Raw genomic sequence first — 14277 nt, forward strand, 5'->3', positions numbered from 1 at the left:
GCGACTAAAGTTGGTGCTCGTGGACCACCTAGGCCCGCGTCTGACGTCACAGCATCTGCGCCGGCAGAGTTTGCGACTCGCCAGCGTCCGAGACGTCGTAAACTGCTCGTCGCCGTTGATGACGCGCCGTGGGCGGCGCTTGCGCAATATTGGGAACTGCTGGGCGGGGTGGGGGCGGGCGGGGTGGTCGCTGGAGACGTTTGTGGCCGGTTTCTTTGGGTTCTGTTTTGCGATGTCTCTCAATCCTGATTCCTCCAGGTAGCCAGTTCGCCAATTTCGGAAACGCACCTATGTTCCAGCACTTTGTTTATGCCCCATCTCTAACGAGTATCTCTTCCTCAAGATCACAGAACTTCTGGAAGTACGTCATTTCCCTTGGAGAGTCCTTTAAAGTTTTGACATTTAAGTGGTAATGACAGTATGGGTGACACAACAGACTCAAAGTAGAAAGAGGGCTGAGCCGGGTGGCTCGCACGTTTAACCCCAATAAAGTGATCAAGAAAAGAAGGGATGGGACTGTAGGAAGGTTATTACATGGGTGGTTTGGAGATTTTTGAGAAAGCCACAGAAAAACCCTGCCTCGGGAAAAAAGAAAGAAAGAAAAGTCGTTAATGGGGGTTAGAGAGATGGCTCAGAGGTTAAGAGCACTGGCTACTCCTCCAGAGGTCAGTCCCAGCAACCAGATGGTGACTCACATGCTTTTTTTTTTTTTTTTTTTTTTTTTTTTTTTGGTTTTTCGAGACAGGGTTTCTCTGTAGCTTTGGAGGCTGTCCTGGAACTTGCTCTGTAGACCAGGCTGGCCTCGAACTCCCAGAGATCCGCCTGCCTCTGCCTCCTGAGTGCTGGGATTAAAGGTGTGTGCCACCAACGCCCTGCCATCCCGAGAACTCTTCATGTGAAGTGCTCTTAATGTGAAGTGTCCTTCTTTCTCACAGGGGTCTGCAGGGATGCAGCTTGGAGAAGGCTATGACTTCCTGTCCTGTCAGAATGGGACAAAAGAGAGGCCAGGAATGGCAATGACTTGCCATAGAATCAGAACTGTGAATGCTGACAGCCACTGGAAAAAGACATGATGTGAACAATGAATACAGAATGTAACTCCTGCTCCAAAGGAACTAAGAGAGAATTTATTCTGAGACAGATACAAATGATCACAGCCTGAGCATGGATTCAGATTGCCATAATAGGCATATTCATTCTACCATGGGAGAGGTTTCATGAACTTATATAGCCACAGAACAAAGGAAAACCATAAACTGGTGAATTTATTCATATATCAATAGAAACATCAGATAGACAGGTTACATCAAAGCCAGAAAATCTATAGGTTTCAGATACTGATATGTTTTTAGCTATGAAATTAGTGGAAGTTATTTATCTGCTAGGTTTGTAATATACCAAAAGGGTTACCCTAATAGTTGAAGAAGTTAGGTTATATCCGAAGCTGGTAACTAATAGCTACTAAAGGAGCTAAAGCCAGGTGTGGCTTATGCCCGTAATCCCACCACTTGGGACAGTACAGCCATAGGATCATGAGTTCTTGAGTTCCCACTCAGTCCAGGTTACTACTGAGTGAAAGCCTGATTCAAAAGAGAGAAGGGGCGAAAATAATATAATTTTTACCCCCAATCTGCAGTGTTCCATCTTTCTTTAGTCACAGTGTTTTAATCAGGCAATCAGTCTGCAGGATCTTCAACACAGATACGACTTTTTTTCAGGGAACCTCACATCACAGAACTGTAGATTTCACTAGAATGTACCAATTATCTCCAGAAAGAAATAGAAACAATAACATGGATTTTGCCTGTGTCTTAATATCTGTGACAATAGATATGTAGGTATGAGTGAAAAAACAGACCTTAACTTTGTTGAAGAGGAAGAAACTCAGAAGCCTAGTTTTTAGGGGCACCATCCTCACTGATAGTGAAGTCTGAGAAGAAAAATGTTGAGAATCTGTTAGGAGATAAGCACACTAGAGACAAACATACAGACACTCTTAGAGCCAAAACCAAAGTTTTTATTGTTGCCCAGTGGCTTCATGGAGAACTTTCTCAAATCATGTAGCTTTGACCCTTACAGTTCTTTGTCCTTTATGTACAAAAAAAAAAATATATTGGTTGGCACATTTCAGTTATCAAGGAGCAGAGCTACAGAAACCAAAAAGCAAGATTAGCATATTTAGAGGGGACTTTCCTAGAACTATGGACTATGTCTTTGTTTCCATTTTGGCAGGTGTTTGGGGCCTATATGCTGGGTTTTAAGGGCAGAATGGTGTCTCTAACATGGCATTAGTCAGTGATAAAGTCTGGGGGCATATTAAAAGCCAGGTGCTAAAAATCCTTAAGGGACCCTATGACATGGTCAAGGGAAATATAAAGAAGCATGTGAAATAAATACATAAAAAAGAAGCATGTGAGGTGCTTCCTGTTACTATAATCTGCATATTTTAGAATTACAAGGTCTCATGTAGTTCAGGCTAACATTAAAGTTGATATATACCTGATCATTACCTTGAACTCCTGACCCTCTCCCACACAGCACCAGTGTTGTGTGTGTCTCTCTCTCTCCCTCCCTCCCTCCCTCCCTCCCTCCCTCCGTCCCTCCCTCCCTCCCTCCCTCCCTCCGTCCCTCCCTCCCTCTCTCTCTCTCTCTCTCTCCTCCACCTGGAACTTGCTCTGAATACCATGCTGGCCTCAAACTCAGTAACCCAACTGCTGTGCTTTCCAAGTGCTGGGATTAAAGGCATATAAAAGCATATGCCGCCAGGCGTTGGTGGTGCACGCCTTAAATCCCAGGAATTGGGAGGCAGAGGCAGGCAGATCTCTGTGAGTTCGAGGCCAGCCTACAGAGTGTACAGAGTGAGTTTCAGGACAGCCTCCAAAACAATACAGAGAAACACTGTCTCAAAAAACCAGGGAAAAAAAGTCATATGCCACCATGCCCAGCCAGTGTTATTAACAAGCTGCTTTTCATTATTAGGACGTACCATATTTTGTTCAATCACCTGCAGATGGGTATTTGATCTGTTTCTAGTCTAGGGCTATTGCAGATACCTCATGTATGTGTGAACAATATGTACAAATACTTTGCATTTTCCCTGAGTTAGTACCTGCAGGTTTCTGTTTTCTTTTTTTTACTTCTGAGTGTTTGTGGCAGGGTCTCACTGTGCAGCCCAAGCTAGCTTCAAATTTGTAATTCTCCTGCCTCAGCCTCCTGAGTGCTGGAATTACAATCATGTGCCACCATGCCCAGGCTGTGTGGGTATGAAAATTCTTCACATTTGGGTTAAGAAAATGTCAAGAGGCCAGGCATCATGTCACACACCTTTAGTCTCAGCATTCTGGAGGCAGAGGCAGGGGGAATCTCTGTCAGTTCTAGGCCAGCCTAGTCTATATAGCAAATTCCAGCACAGCTCCAACTTCATAGTGAGATCTTGTCTCAAAAAAAAAAAAAAAAAAAAAAAAAAAAGAGGAAGACTTCTGAGGGATTGGGGACAGAGCTTCAGTAGTAAGAAGAACTAATTGGCCAAGATATACAAGGATCTGAGTTCAATCCCTAGCATAAACAGGGTCTTACTCTGTGATTGTGACTGGTCAAAGCAATCCTCTAGATTCAGTCTGCTAAATGATGAAATTATGTGAATATACCACGTTTGGTAAAGGCAGAAATTTAATGTTTTTTTTACATTCCTTTATTTTGTGTGTGTCCACATGGACCATGGACATGTAGAGGTCTGACAACAACCTCCAGAAGTTGGTGCACTCCCTCTACTGTGTGAGTCCTAGGAATCAAATTCAGACCATCAGGCTTGACGGGGGTCCTTTGCCTGGTAAGCCAACTCGCCAACCTGCGGTCTGGTATTTGAAATAGTCTCAAATTGCCAAGGCTTGGCCTTGAATTTCTAATCCTCCTGTCTCCACATTCCAGCTACTGGGATTATGGGTTTGAACCACCATACCTAGATTAAAAATTTTAACTTTTAAAGTTTATCAATTTATTCTTTTATGGTACATACTATGGTGTCCAATAGAAAAACATGATGGATATGATTTTTGTTGTTGTTGCTGTTTGAGATAGGGTTTCTCTGCATAACAGCTTTAATCTCAGAAGTAGGGAGGCACAGGCAGCAGATCTCTAGGAGTTCAAGGCCAGCCTAGACTACAAAGCAAGCCTCAAGGCAGTCAGGGCTCTACACTGAAACCCTGTCTCAAAAGCAAAAATTTCCTCAGTCACACTAGCCACGTGCAAGTGCTCAAGATCCACAATGACTAGTAGGGTTCACATGTCCTAAGCCCTGGTAACAATGAATGAGTTCTTTTGGTAACTTCTGTGTAACTCAGCACATGGAGGTTCTAGAAGAAACTGTTCATCCCTTGAAACCTTGGTACTCCCTTCATGGGAGTTGAGTTCATGCAAAGAAAATGGCTATGGATCATTCTGGTAGGCTAAGGTAGTCATATGCTGTGACTAGGTTTTGAATGTAGGCAGAGCAGATGGTTTTGTTTTGGGTAGAAGTGTAAGATGTCCCTGGGGATCATACTAGGAATTTCAAGAAGTATCACACACACACTTGAACAGAGTTGGGCTAGAACACAGCATCATAGCCGTGGGGAACCTGGACACTAAATGGCTACATTTCTTTTCATATGGCTGGTCTGTAAATTGGGTTTTTTTCCCCAGCCTTTATCTCAATATAGCTGAGGACTTTGAACCTTTTATTTTGTTTTTTTTTTTAAAGTGTTTCTTTGTATAACAGCCCTGGCCTTCCTGGAACTTACTTTGTAGCTCAGGCTGGTCACAAAGTCATAGAATCTCTCGCCTCTGCCTTCTGAGTTCTAGGATCAAAGGTGTGCACCACAATGCCCCTCTGACTTTGAATTTCTTATCCTTCCACTCTCCACGTTCTGAGTGCTTGGGTTACACATGTCTACCACGATTCTCAATTTATACAGTGCTGGAGACTGAACCCAGTACCCTTTAAATGCTAGGAAAGCATTCTAACAACCGAGCTACAGCTGAGTCCTGCTGAGGGCCTGAGGATGTCTCATAAAACTTTAGCATCCAAAAAGACACATGGTCCTAACTCTGGAGAATCAGACTGTGCCTAGGGAGCTAGAAGCTGGACACTAAGGTACTTCAGAAAGGGCATTTCCAGAGTGCCAACTCCTGTCCATGCTGCCTGAAGACACCAGAATAAATCTCATGTACAGCCTAGATCCCCTGGAACAGCAAGGGAAGGCAGCTGGACTGTAAACTCCTCCCATTTCTGCCCGGGCTGTCTAGACAACTTGCTATGTCCTCCACCCCTCAGATGAATCTAAGCACATCACTAACCCCCCCCCCCAGCTTTTCTCCCACCCCCTCCAGATGAGTCACTCATCAGAGCTGGCTCATCCCTGTCTTGCGCTGTTGCCTTCTTCAGGGTCATAGGAGCATAAGAGCCCCAAGGACATTCCAGGTGGGGAGAGTGAGTGGCCCACACGGTAGCCCCAGATTCACTTTATGCCAAATCCTACTCCCAAATCTTAACACTGCAGAGGGTAGCCCCAGGCAGGGGGGAGGGTACCCTCTCCTAGAGCTGTATAACTGTTGCTTGTGACAGTTCAAATGGGCCATCGTTGTATGCTGAGCCTATTTCTGGCCACTGACAGTACCACCTCCCCACCCACCACCCACCCAACATGGCCGGCCTAGGAAGGGATGCTTTCCCAAGGTCTGAGGGTGGACAAGTGAGCCATGGACACCCTGCCGGTCCTTCTGCCACACTGTAAAGTCAGCATTCCTGTGAACACTGCCTGGGGCTGATCCCCATCCCATGCCCACCGGGAGAAAAAGTTCAAGGCCAGCCACTGGATTAATGCTTGAGGCCCTTGGTGGAACTGAATTCACCTTCCCTCACCCACAACCTTCCCTCCAACATCCCAAATAAACACACAAGACAGTATTTTTTTGGTCTGAGAGTGATGGACATTTAGATGTTGGCAACTCTCTGGTGCCTCACAGGGAGAGGGCAGAGCAAAGACAGAGAGGTAGGGCACAAGTGCTACCAGCTAGGGCTCAGGTCATCATGGTCGCTGGGGTGAGAGTTGGGAGGGCAAATAGCCAGAGTTCAAGTCCAGTGGTCAGAGCCCAGGCTCAGAGGCCTGGGAAATGCCTTATTCTTTCCCAGTGCCCAATATCACCAGATGGCTGGGTGACCTCAGCCAGGTGCCCACGTCTGCCAGGAGGTAGGCAAGGCCAACCCTCTGCCCGTGCAGATGGGAGGGGCTACACATCACTGGAGTCAGAGCTCAGGCTCTCTACCCTCTAGTGTAAGAAGGACGTGGGGTAGGTAGTGAAGTGGCCCCGTGGCCACTGAGGTCTCAAGTTGGTTGAGGCTTGGGATCCATATCACAGATAAGGGTCTGGCTGGAGGAACGAGGCTGGCAGCTTTCCTTCAGCTCTCATGATCCCTTGAGCTGTCCTCCCAACACCCCTTCCCCTCCCCCTCCCCGGAGCACACACCGGGAAAGTCCTAATCAAGGCAGTACAAGCGAAAGGCAAGGGTGAATCCCCAGCCTCCTAAGGTGGAGGGCACTCACCCCCGGATGCAGCAGCTGGACACTGGGTCCAGCCTGCTGGGCTACATCATGGCTCTTGGCTTCTTGGACACCCACATAGGAAGACAAAACAGGGCCTGCGAACCTCTGCCCCTGGGTCCTGAAAATCTCGAGGATGGTTGTGTCCTGAGTGGGACTCTGGACAGAAAGAAGCATGCATAAGCCAGCCAGTACACTGGGCCGACAAATCCCCATGGACAGCTGGAGGATGATGGGTGGCTCCTGCAGTGGGCCAGAGAAACTAAGGCACAAAGCTAACCTAAGCCCACTGGGTAAGGTGGGGTGGGTACAGGATCCAGAGGTCACTCCTCCCCATCTGCAAAACACAAAGTGACCAAGCAACGATCACGCCCAAGCTCTGACAACCTAGGACAGGACGAAAGTTCAGGTTGATGATCCTGGGTGCCAGTGGCTCTTGACAGAGGAACTGTAAATTCTGGCCGGCCCTACAAGGCTTCTAGAGATAGGGAAGACCCCCGGGCGCGGCTGACACTCTAGCTTGGGGCCCATGGCCAGTCTGAGGCCTGAGTCTGGAAGGCAGATACCCAGCTGGGGCTGGCAAGGTCGTGGGATGATGACAAGGTCCCTGCACGGGCTAGTCTCCGTTAGGCCCTCCATGAGCATCGCAAAGAGGGAGAGGTAAGCAGGGAAAGGGCCTAGGGTCTTAGCACATTTGGGCAGGTGGAACCCAGGTGGGCGGGTCGCCTTGCGCTTCAGGACTGCCTGCGACGGCTGGGTCGCCGGAAGGTCGGGTGCATGAGGTTCTCGGTGATGTAGGCCACCAGCAGGCAGATGACCACCAACATGACACAGATGGAGCCGCCCACCGCCGTCATGGCCACCACGATCTCCTGCATAGCTGCCGGTTCGGCGGTGAACTCCACGCACTCGGCGAGCTCTAGCTGGGCGGCGGCGAGCTCGGCGCGTAGCGGCAGCGGCTGCAGGCACAAGCGGTAATGCACGCTATCGTGCACATCGGGCAGCAGGTAGTCGCGGCAGGAGGCGCCCAACAGCACGCGATCGCACGGGAAGCGTGTGTAGGTGCCACGCCACGAGCAGTTCAGCGCGAAGACTCGCACGCGGCGCGCCTCGGCTGGAGCCAGGCGCCACTGCAGCAGCACGCTGCGGTTGCGCAGGACGTGGGCGCGCAGCGAACCACCCGCCGAGACCAGCGTCACGCAGCCGGGTGCCTGGCAGCGGAAACCCCGAACGGGGCTGCGAAAGCATAGGCGCCCACCGCCCGCCTCGGGGCCCTCGGACAGCACCTTGTAAGGGCACCAGGGCGCGTCGGAGGCCGGCTCCCAACCCGGCGGCGTCGGGGTCACAGATGCGCCTGAGGGCGGGGCGCAGGCGGCCAGCAGCAGCAGCAGCGGCGGAGCTTGCATTCTGCGGCTGAGCCAGCGCAACGAGGCGCGGGCTCGGGGGCGCACCAGGCGCGGCGGAGGGTCACGCGGGCCACGCCGCCCCAGCCACTGCCGCGCTTGCCCCTCGCAGGGGCCTCATCCGCCACCGGCTCCAACCCGCCCCACGCAGGGCCCTCATCTGCCACCCGCTCCAACCCGCCCCACGCCCACGTCTAGTGCACGCTCGGACCCAGCGGCAGAGGTGGGGCTGTCCCAGGTCCCGCCCCCTTAACCCTCTCTGGGCCGCATCCCATGGCACAAGAGTCTACCTACCATGGGCAGGTGGTGTGCAGTGACCCTGGGACAGGCCCTTGCCACAATTGATAAGGGCCCTGGATGTACGGTCCCTCTACCCAATCCGGGCCCCTCGTGGCCAGCAAAAGGGTCCTGCACGCTCTGACCCAGGGGATAGGCAAAATGACTGAAATGTAACTTCACCCTGAACTCTTGTCTTTGGAGCCGGTGGCATCTGCTAGGGAGGGAAGTCTGAGACAAGGCTTTGGCTTGCTGAAAATTGATTAACTGCACACCTGAAGAGAAGGTGAAGGTCGGACCGACCTTCTATGTCCCATCGGCTTTCCTTCCCTTCTCCCTCGTGAAGAGGGTCAAGACTGGACAAAGAAAATGCTCACGAAAAGTCCACCCTGAGTCAGGTGGTGCAGGCCTATACAATCCAAGCTGCTTAAGATAGAACCTACCGCTGGGCACGCCTTTAATCCCAGCACTCGGGAGGCAGAGGCAGGCAGATCTTTGTGAGTTCGAGACCAACCTGGTCTACAAGAGCTAGTTCCAGGACAGCCTCCAAAGCCACAGAGAAACCCTGTCTCGAATAAAACCAAGAGAGAGAGACAGAGACACAGACACAGAGAGAGACAGAGACAGAGAGAAAACCTACTAATCACAGCACTTGGGAGGCAGACACAGCCAAATCTCTGTAAATTTGAGAGCAGCCTAGTCTACAGAGAAAGTTCCAGGACATGCTCCAGTTCCACACAGAGAAACTCTGCTTGAAAAACCAAAGAAAGAGAGGGGGCACAGAGAGAGACAGACAGAGGCAGAGAGACTACCTGGGCTACCAAAATGAATTGGCCTGGATAATTGAGTGAGACCCACAAAATGAAAACAAGATAAAAAGAAAAACAAGCATCCCAGAGAGGTTATAGTGGCCTAAACCTGTAATCCCAGTTCTTGAGAGAACAGATCAGGAAGGTCAAGGTCATCCTTGACTACTTATCAAACATAAGACCACTCTCAAAAACACAGAACAACCAAACAGAAACAACTCAACTTGTGCAATGGCTATGCTGCTCCACAGAGGGAAGAAAGGGAACACTCCAGTCCTACTCTTGCACTGGTCAGAGTCAGAGAACACCTGGCTAGGCCTGCCTTGCCCTAATAAGGGGTGAAGCCGGAGCCCCCTAGTGCTGAAAACTCTACTGTTAAGGACAGGGAGGCCAGGAGGGTCTCACCCAAATGTCCTTTGCATTCTGACTCCCTCAAGACACCTTCCAGGTGACCTCAGCTGGGAAAGGATAAAGAGGGCCTAGGTGGGCTGCAGTATTCACAGAACACATGTGTCTGTAGATGATCACATGCTGCCACACACCCACAGAGCCCTTTCCTAGCCATCCTGAAAACGGGGGGGGGAGGGGGGCAGTCTTACCGGCAGGACCGAGCCTGAGGTCAATATCAGAAGCCTCCCACCCAGTCAGTGTATGTCATCACTAACTCAGAGGGGCCCAATCACAACACTAGGCCTCTCCGATTTCTAGGAACCTTGGATAGGGTCTGCTGAGATCTCTGCTCCCAGTTTGAGGACAGAGGTTTTGAGAGATTTATCTGCCCCGCCACCCATTTCTGCCTTCCCCTTAGGCTGGGCAAACTGCAGACTCTTGCCTCATCATTGTAAGAGTGCCCAGGAATTTCTCAAGGAATTAGGAAATAATGGTTACCCCAGGGACCTGCAAGTCATGTCCAAAACTACCCAGACCCCTCATTCAGTTTGCTTGTAGGTATCTGCTGGAAATAAGAACACCTAGAGTCGCCGGGCGTTGGCGGCGCACGTCTTTAATCCCAGCAGAGGCAGGCGGATCTCTGTGAGTTCGAGGCCAGCCTGGTCTACAGAGCGAGTACCAGGACAGCCTCCAAAACTACACAGAGAAACCCTGTCTCGAAAAACCAAAAAAAAAAAAAAAAAAAAAAAAAAAGAACATCTAGAGTCCCTCTTTACCTTGGAGTAGGGTACAGAAAGTGGGTGGGGCAAAAAACGCAATGTGGAATCTTTGGACTAAAGACAGCTGGATGCTCAATCCTAGTTCACACCAGGAATTAGAGTCAGGTGGATGCAGGAAAAGCTGTAATGGTGGTTTGAATAGGAATGCCCCCCCATAGGCTCGTAGATTTGAATGCATGGTCACCAGGGAGTGGCACTATTAAGAGGTGTGGCCTTGTTGAAGGAAGTGTGTCAAAAGCCCAAGCCAGTCCCAGCATTCTCTCCCCAGTGCCCATGGACTCACACGTAGAACTCTCTGCCACATGTCCAGCACCATGTCTACCTGCATGCTGCCATGCATCCCTCCAAACTGATTATGGACGATAAACCTCTGAATCTGTAAGCAAGCCCCTATTAAATGTCTCCTTTTATAAGAGTTGCCACGGCCATGGTGTCTCTTCACAGCAATGGAACACTGACCAAGACAAACTGTCCACCTTGTTACACAATCAGCTGAGTTGAAAAACACAATACCCAGAGCCCTGGCCTAGATCTGACTTCATCCATGCCTCATGCTTGTCCTAGGGCGAGGGCCTTTCCAGCAGGCCAGGGGATCACCAACACTGACCTTTTCCTGGTCAGGGCAGCGCTTGATCTGATTTCCAGATGCTCTCTCTCCTCTGGGTTAGGGCTGGCAATGGGGATGAGGATTTTGTTATATCCTGCCTGGATAGTTCTATCTATCTATGGTATAGGAACAAAGGCAGGGGAAAGTCGATTCTCATGCAAGGTCTGCCAAGCCACAGCAACTTGAGAGAAAGCCGGCAACAGGAGGCCATACTTCCCATCCAAATTTTCTAAGCCAACAGAGCAAAGAAAGGAGAGCCATGCTGTCCCTAGAGACCTCAAGGAGCCCACCACCTTCTCATTCCATGTGGATCCACTCCTATGTCTGGAGCTTGCCCCCCACAATTGAAGTAAGATATTCCCTAGTCCTATGGCAGCACAGTCTTAGGGCTTGGCTCTGTGGAAGCATTGCAGCCCCAACCATGCCACTGGAATCATGCAAAAACAGTGGGAGCTTGGGCCTTATTAAGAGCTATGTTCGCTGGGCGTTGGTGGCGCACGCCTTTAATCCCAGCACTTGGGAGGCAGAGGCAGGCGGATCTCTGTGAGTTCGAGGCCAGCCTGGTCTACAAGAGCTAGTTCCAGGACAGCCTCCAAAGCCACAGAGAAACCCTGTCTCGAAAAACCAAAAAAAAAAAAAAAAAAAAAAAAAGCTATGTTCATACCTCTACACAAGGCTTCCTTGTTACAACTTTCCAGGTCCCTGCTCACAAAACTACCAATCAGCACAAATACCACTCTTCAGAGAGCACAGTGGGGAAGCAGGCTGGAACAGGTGGCTCTTCTTCGGGCTACAGCCAACTTCCCAGGTAACGCTGCTGGAAACTAGGGGTAAAGGAGCCTGTCGCAGGCAGGGTGCCCAGAGAGTAGTACCTCATAGGTTAGGTAGACAGATGGAGGCAGATTAGCACAAAGTGCACAAGTTGAGGCTGAAACACAAGATACTGCGGGATATTGGGTCTATTGTGGGATGTGGAGTGGGAACTGAGTACCCCAGGGTCATTTCCTTTTCTAGTAGCAGTAATTCCATTTCCCTTGGGGGACCCTCTTTCTCAGGCTAGGAGGAGTTTGGGTGAGACTGACCTTTCCCTGCTCTGGGGTTGGCAGGTGACTTGGGCCTGGCCTGCACATTCCAATGTCAGCTTCTGTGGCTATAAAGTTATCTTAAGGCAATAGCTGATCAAAAGGAAACCAAACACAGCAAATGCAAGAAATCTGGCATGTAGGCTTCCTCTAAGCATCTAGATCTAGCCTCAGATGAAGAAAACCCATGTGCTGGACCAATGCCCAGCTTTGTTTTTACATTTTCTTTTCTTTTTTTGGTTTTTTACGAGACAGGGTTTCTCTGTATTATTTTGGAGGCTGTCAGTCCAGCCTAGCCTCGAACTCACAGAGATCCGCCTGCCTCTGCCTCCCGAGTACTGGGATTAAAGGTATGCGCCACCAATACCCAGCTTTGGTTTTCTTAATTACATATATTGTGTGTGCTCATGCATGCCACAGTGTGTGTGTAGAAGTTAGAGAACGTCTTGTGGGAATTGGTTTTCTCCTTCTACCATGTAACTTTCAGGAAATGAATTCAGGTTCTCAGGCTCGGTGGCAAGTCTTTACCTGCTGAGGCTTGAGAGCCTACAGGAGCCAATGTTCTAAGTTCAAAGCAAGCCTGGACTACACAGTAAGACCCTGTCTCAGTTTAAAAAAATTTCTTTAAATTACATGTTACCATTTCAGCAGGAAGTAATTCTAAGAATACAATGCTCCCTTCCCCTACTGTTGGCATTAAGGGATAATTTACACCTGCATAGGGTTGGTTTTTATTTGTTTAGGGTTGGGTATAGAAGGAGATGCTCAGACTCAGGTATCACTTTTAGATAAGTTTAGAGTATGGATGGGAAAGTGGTTAGGATGGGATATAAGTAGATTAACATGCCTTCTTATGAATTACCTTAGTAAATATTAGCTATAGGCAACTTACATTGTTAGAGATTCCCGTGTGATGTAACTTATGTACAATCAAATTTGTATTCCTTTCTCGGATAATTTGTTATTATGTTTTGTCATATTGTGTATGTGTAAGTTATTCTTTCTATTTACGATGCTTTGTGCGCAAATATCCTTATAATATTCTATGTATATATGCTTTTACATATATTTAAGATATTTTGTATATTGATACAATTTAGGATATCTTATCATGTTGATGTAGGGTGAAGCCTTTTCCTTGCCAGCCGCTTTGTTTTTTCAGCACCAGTCACCTGGGCTCTGCCGCGTTGCAGCCCCCAAATAACACACAAGACACTGTATTAATTATGAAGCTGTTGGCCATTTGCTTGGTTTCTTACTGGCTATCTCTGATTTAAGTATTTACCCCATAGTTGTTAATCTAAGTATTTCTCTTACCGGAGAAAGGGCCCAGACCTCTTATTCCTATGGCACCTACATCATGACTCCCTGTGCTTCTCTTTCCAAGAATCCTCCTTGACTCCTAGTCCCACCTATCTTGCTTCCCTATTGGCCAACAGTGCTTTATTCAACAACCAATAACAGACAGATTTACAGAACGGCATCGCCCATCAATGTTGCACTACACAGTTCTACCTCTGATTAAGACATTTCAATTCAGCTGGGTGTTGGTGGCACACACCTTTAATCCCAGCACTCGGGAGGCAGAGGCAGGCCTGGACTACCAAGCGAGTACCAGGACAGCCTCCAAAGCCACAGAGAAACCCTGTCTCAAAAAAAAAAAGACGTTTCAATTCTTCCTCTGTTTTTTTGTTTGTTTGTTTGTTTTTGTTTTTTGTTTTTGTTTTTCGAGACAGGGTTCCTCTGTATTGTTTTGGAGGCTGTCCTGGAACTCACTCTGTAGACCAGGCTGGCCTCGAACTCACAGAGATCCGCCTGCCTCTGCCTCCCAAGTGCTGGGATTAAAGGCGTGCGCCACCAACGCCCGGCTCTTCCTCTGTTTTAGAGATTCACAAGTATGTGTGTTTTGTGTATATATTGTCCTACTGGCTGATTAATAAAGCACTGTTGGCTAATAGGGAAGCAAGATAGGTGAGACTAGGAGTCAAGGAGGATTTGGGGACACATCAGAGGCACAGTCAGTCACAATGTAGGATGCAGGAGAAGCAAGAAGTCTGGGAACTTTTTCTGGTAAGAGAAGACCACATAGAAATAATCAGATTAGCAGTTATGGGTTAATGATTAAGTCAGAGCTAGCCAATAAGAAACCAAGAAAAAGGCCAACGGCTTCATAATTAATATAGGGTTTTGTGTGTTATTTGGGGGATGAGACAGCTTGGGACCCAGGCAGCTGTCGGGAAGACTACATGGTACAGTGTGTACATAGTTATATTGCTGTAATCATGGTCCTTGCTAAATTATTTTGGGAAGCTTCAGCCATTGTACTACTAAGCTCCCGAGAATTACAGATATT

The 14277-nt window shown here is 48.8% G+C and overlaps 1 protein-coding gene and 1 long non-coding RNA gene across 2 annotated transcripts; one reads left to right on the forward strand and one right to left on the reverse strand.

The window, feature by feature from the left end:
- Nucleotides 1–147: 147 nt before the first annotated feature.
- Nucleotides 148–2408, forward strand: LOC121135803. The gene is made up of 2 exons (XR_005872921.1): nucleotides 148–361; nucleotides 936–2408. It is a non-coding gene; the product is annotated as an uncharacterized LOC121135803 (long non-coding RNA).
- Nucleotides 2409–5390: 2982 nt separating this feature from the next.
- Nucleotides 5391–8173, reverse strand: Fndc10 (fibronectin type III domain containing 10). The gene has a single exon (XM_040735058.1). It carries the CDS (start codon nucleotides 7982–7984, stop codon nucleotides 7313–7315), a length of 672 nt encoding a protein of 223 aa, XP_040590992.1. The 5' UTR covers nucleotides 7985–8173; the 3' UTR covers nucleotides 5391–7312.
- Nucleotides 8174–14277: the final 6104 nt, after the last annotated feature.

The sequence above is a fragment of the Mesocricetus auratus genome, unplaced genomic scaffold, assembly GCF_017639785.1.
Source record: "Mesocricetus auratus isolate SY011 unplaced genomic scaffold, BCM_Maur_2.0 Super-Scaffold_100042, whole genome shotgun sequence".
Taxonomy (NCBI): domain Eukaryota; kingdom Metazoa; phylum Chordata; class Mammalia; order Rodentia; family Cricetidae; genus Mesocricetus; species Mesocricetus auratus.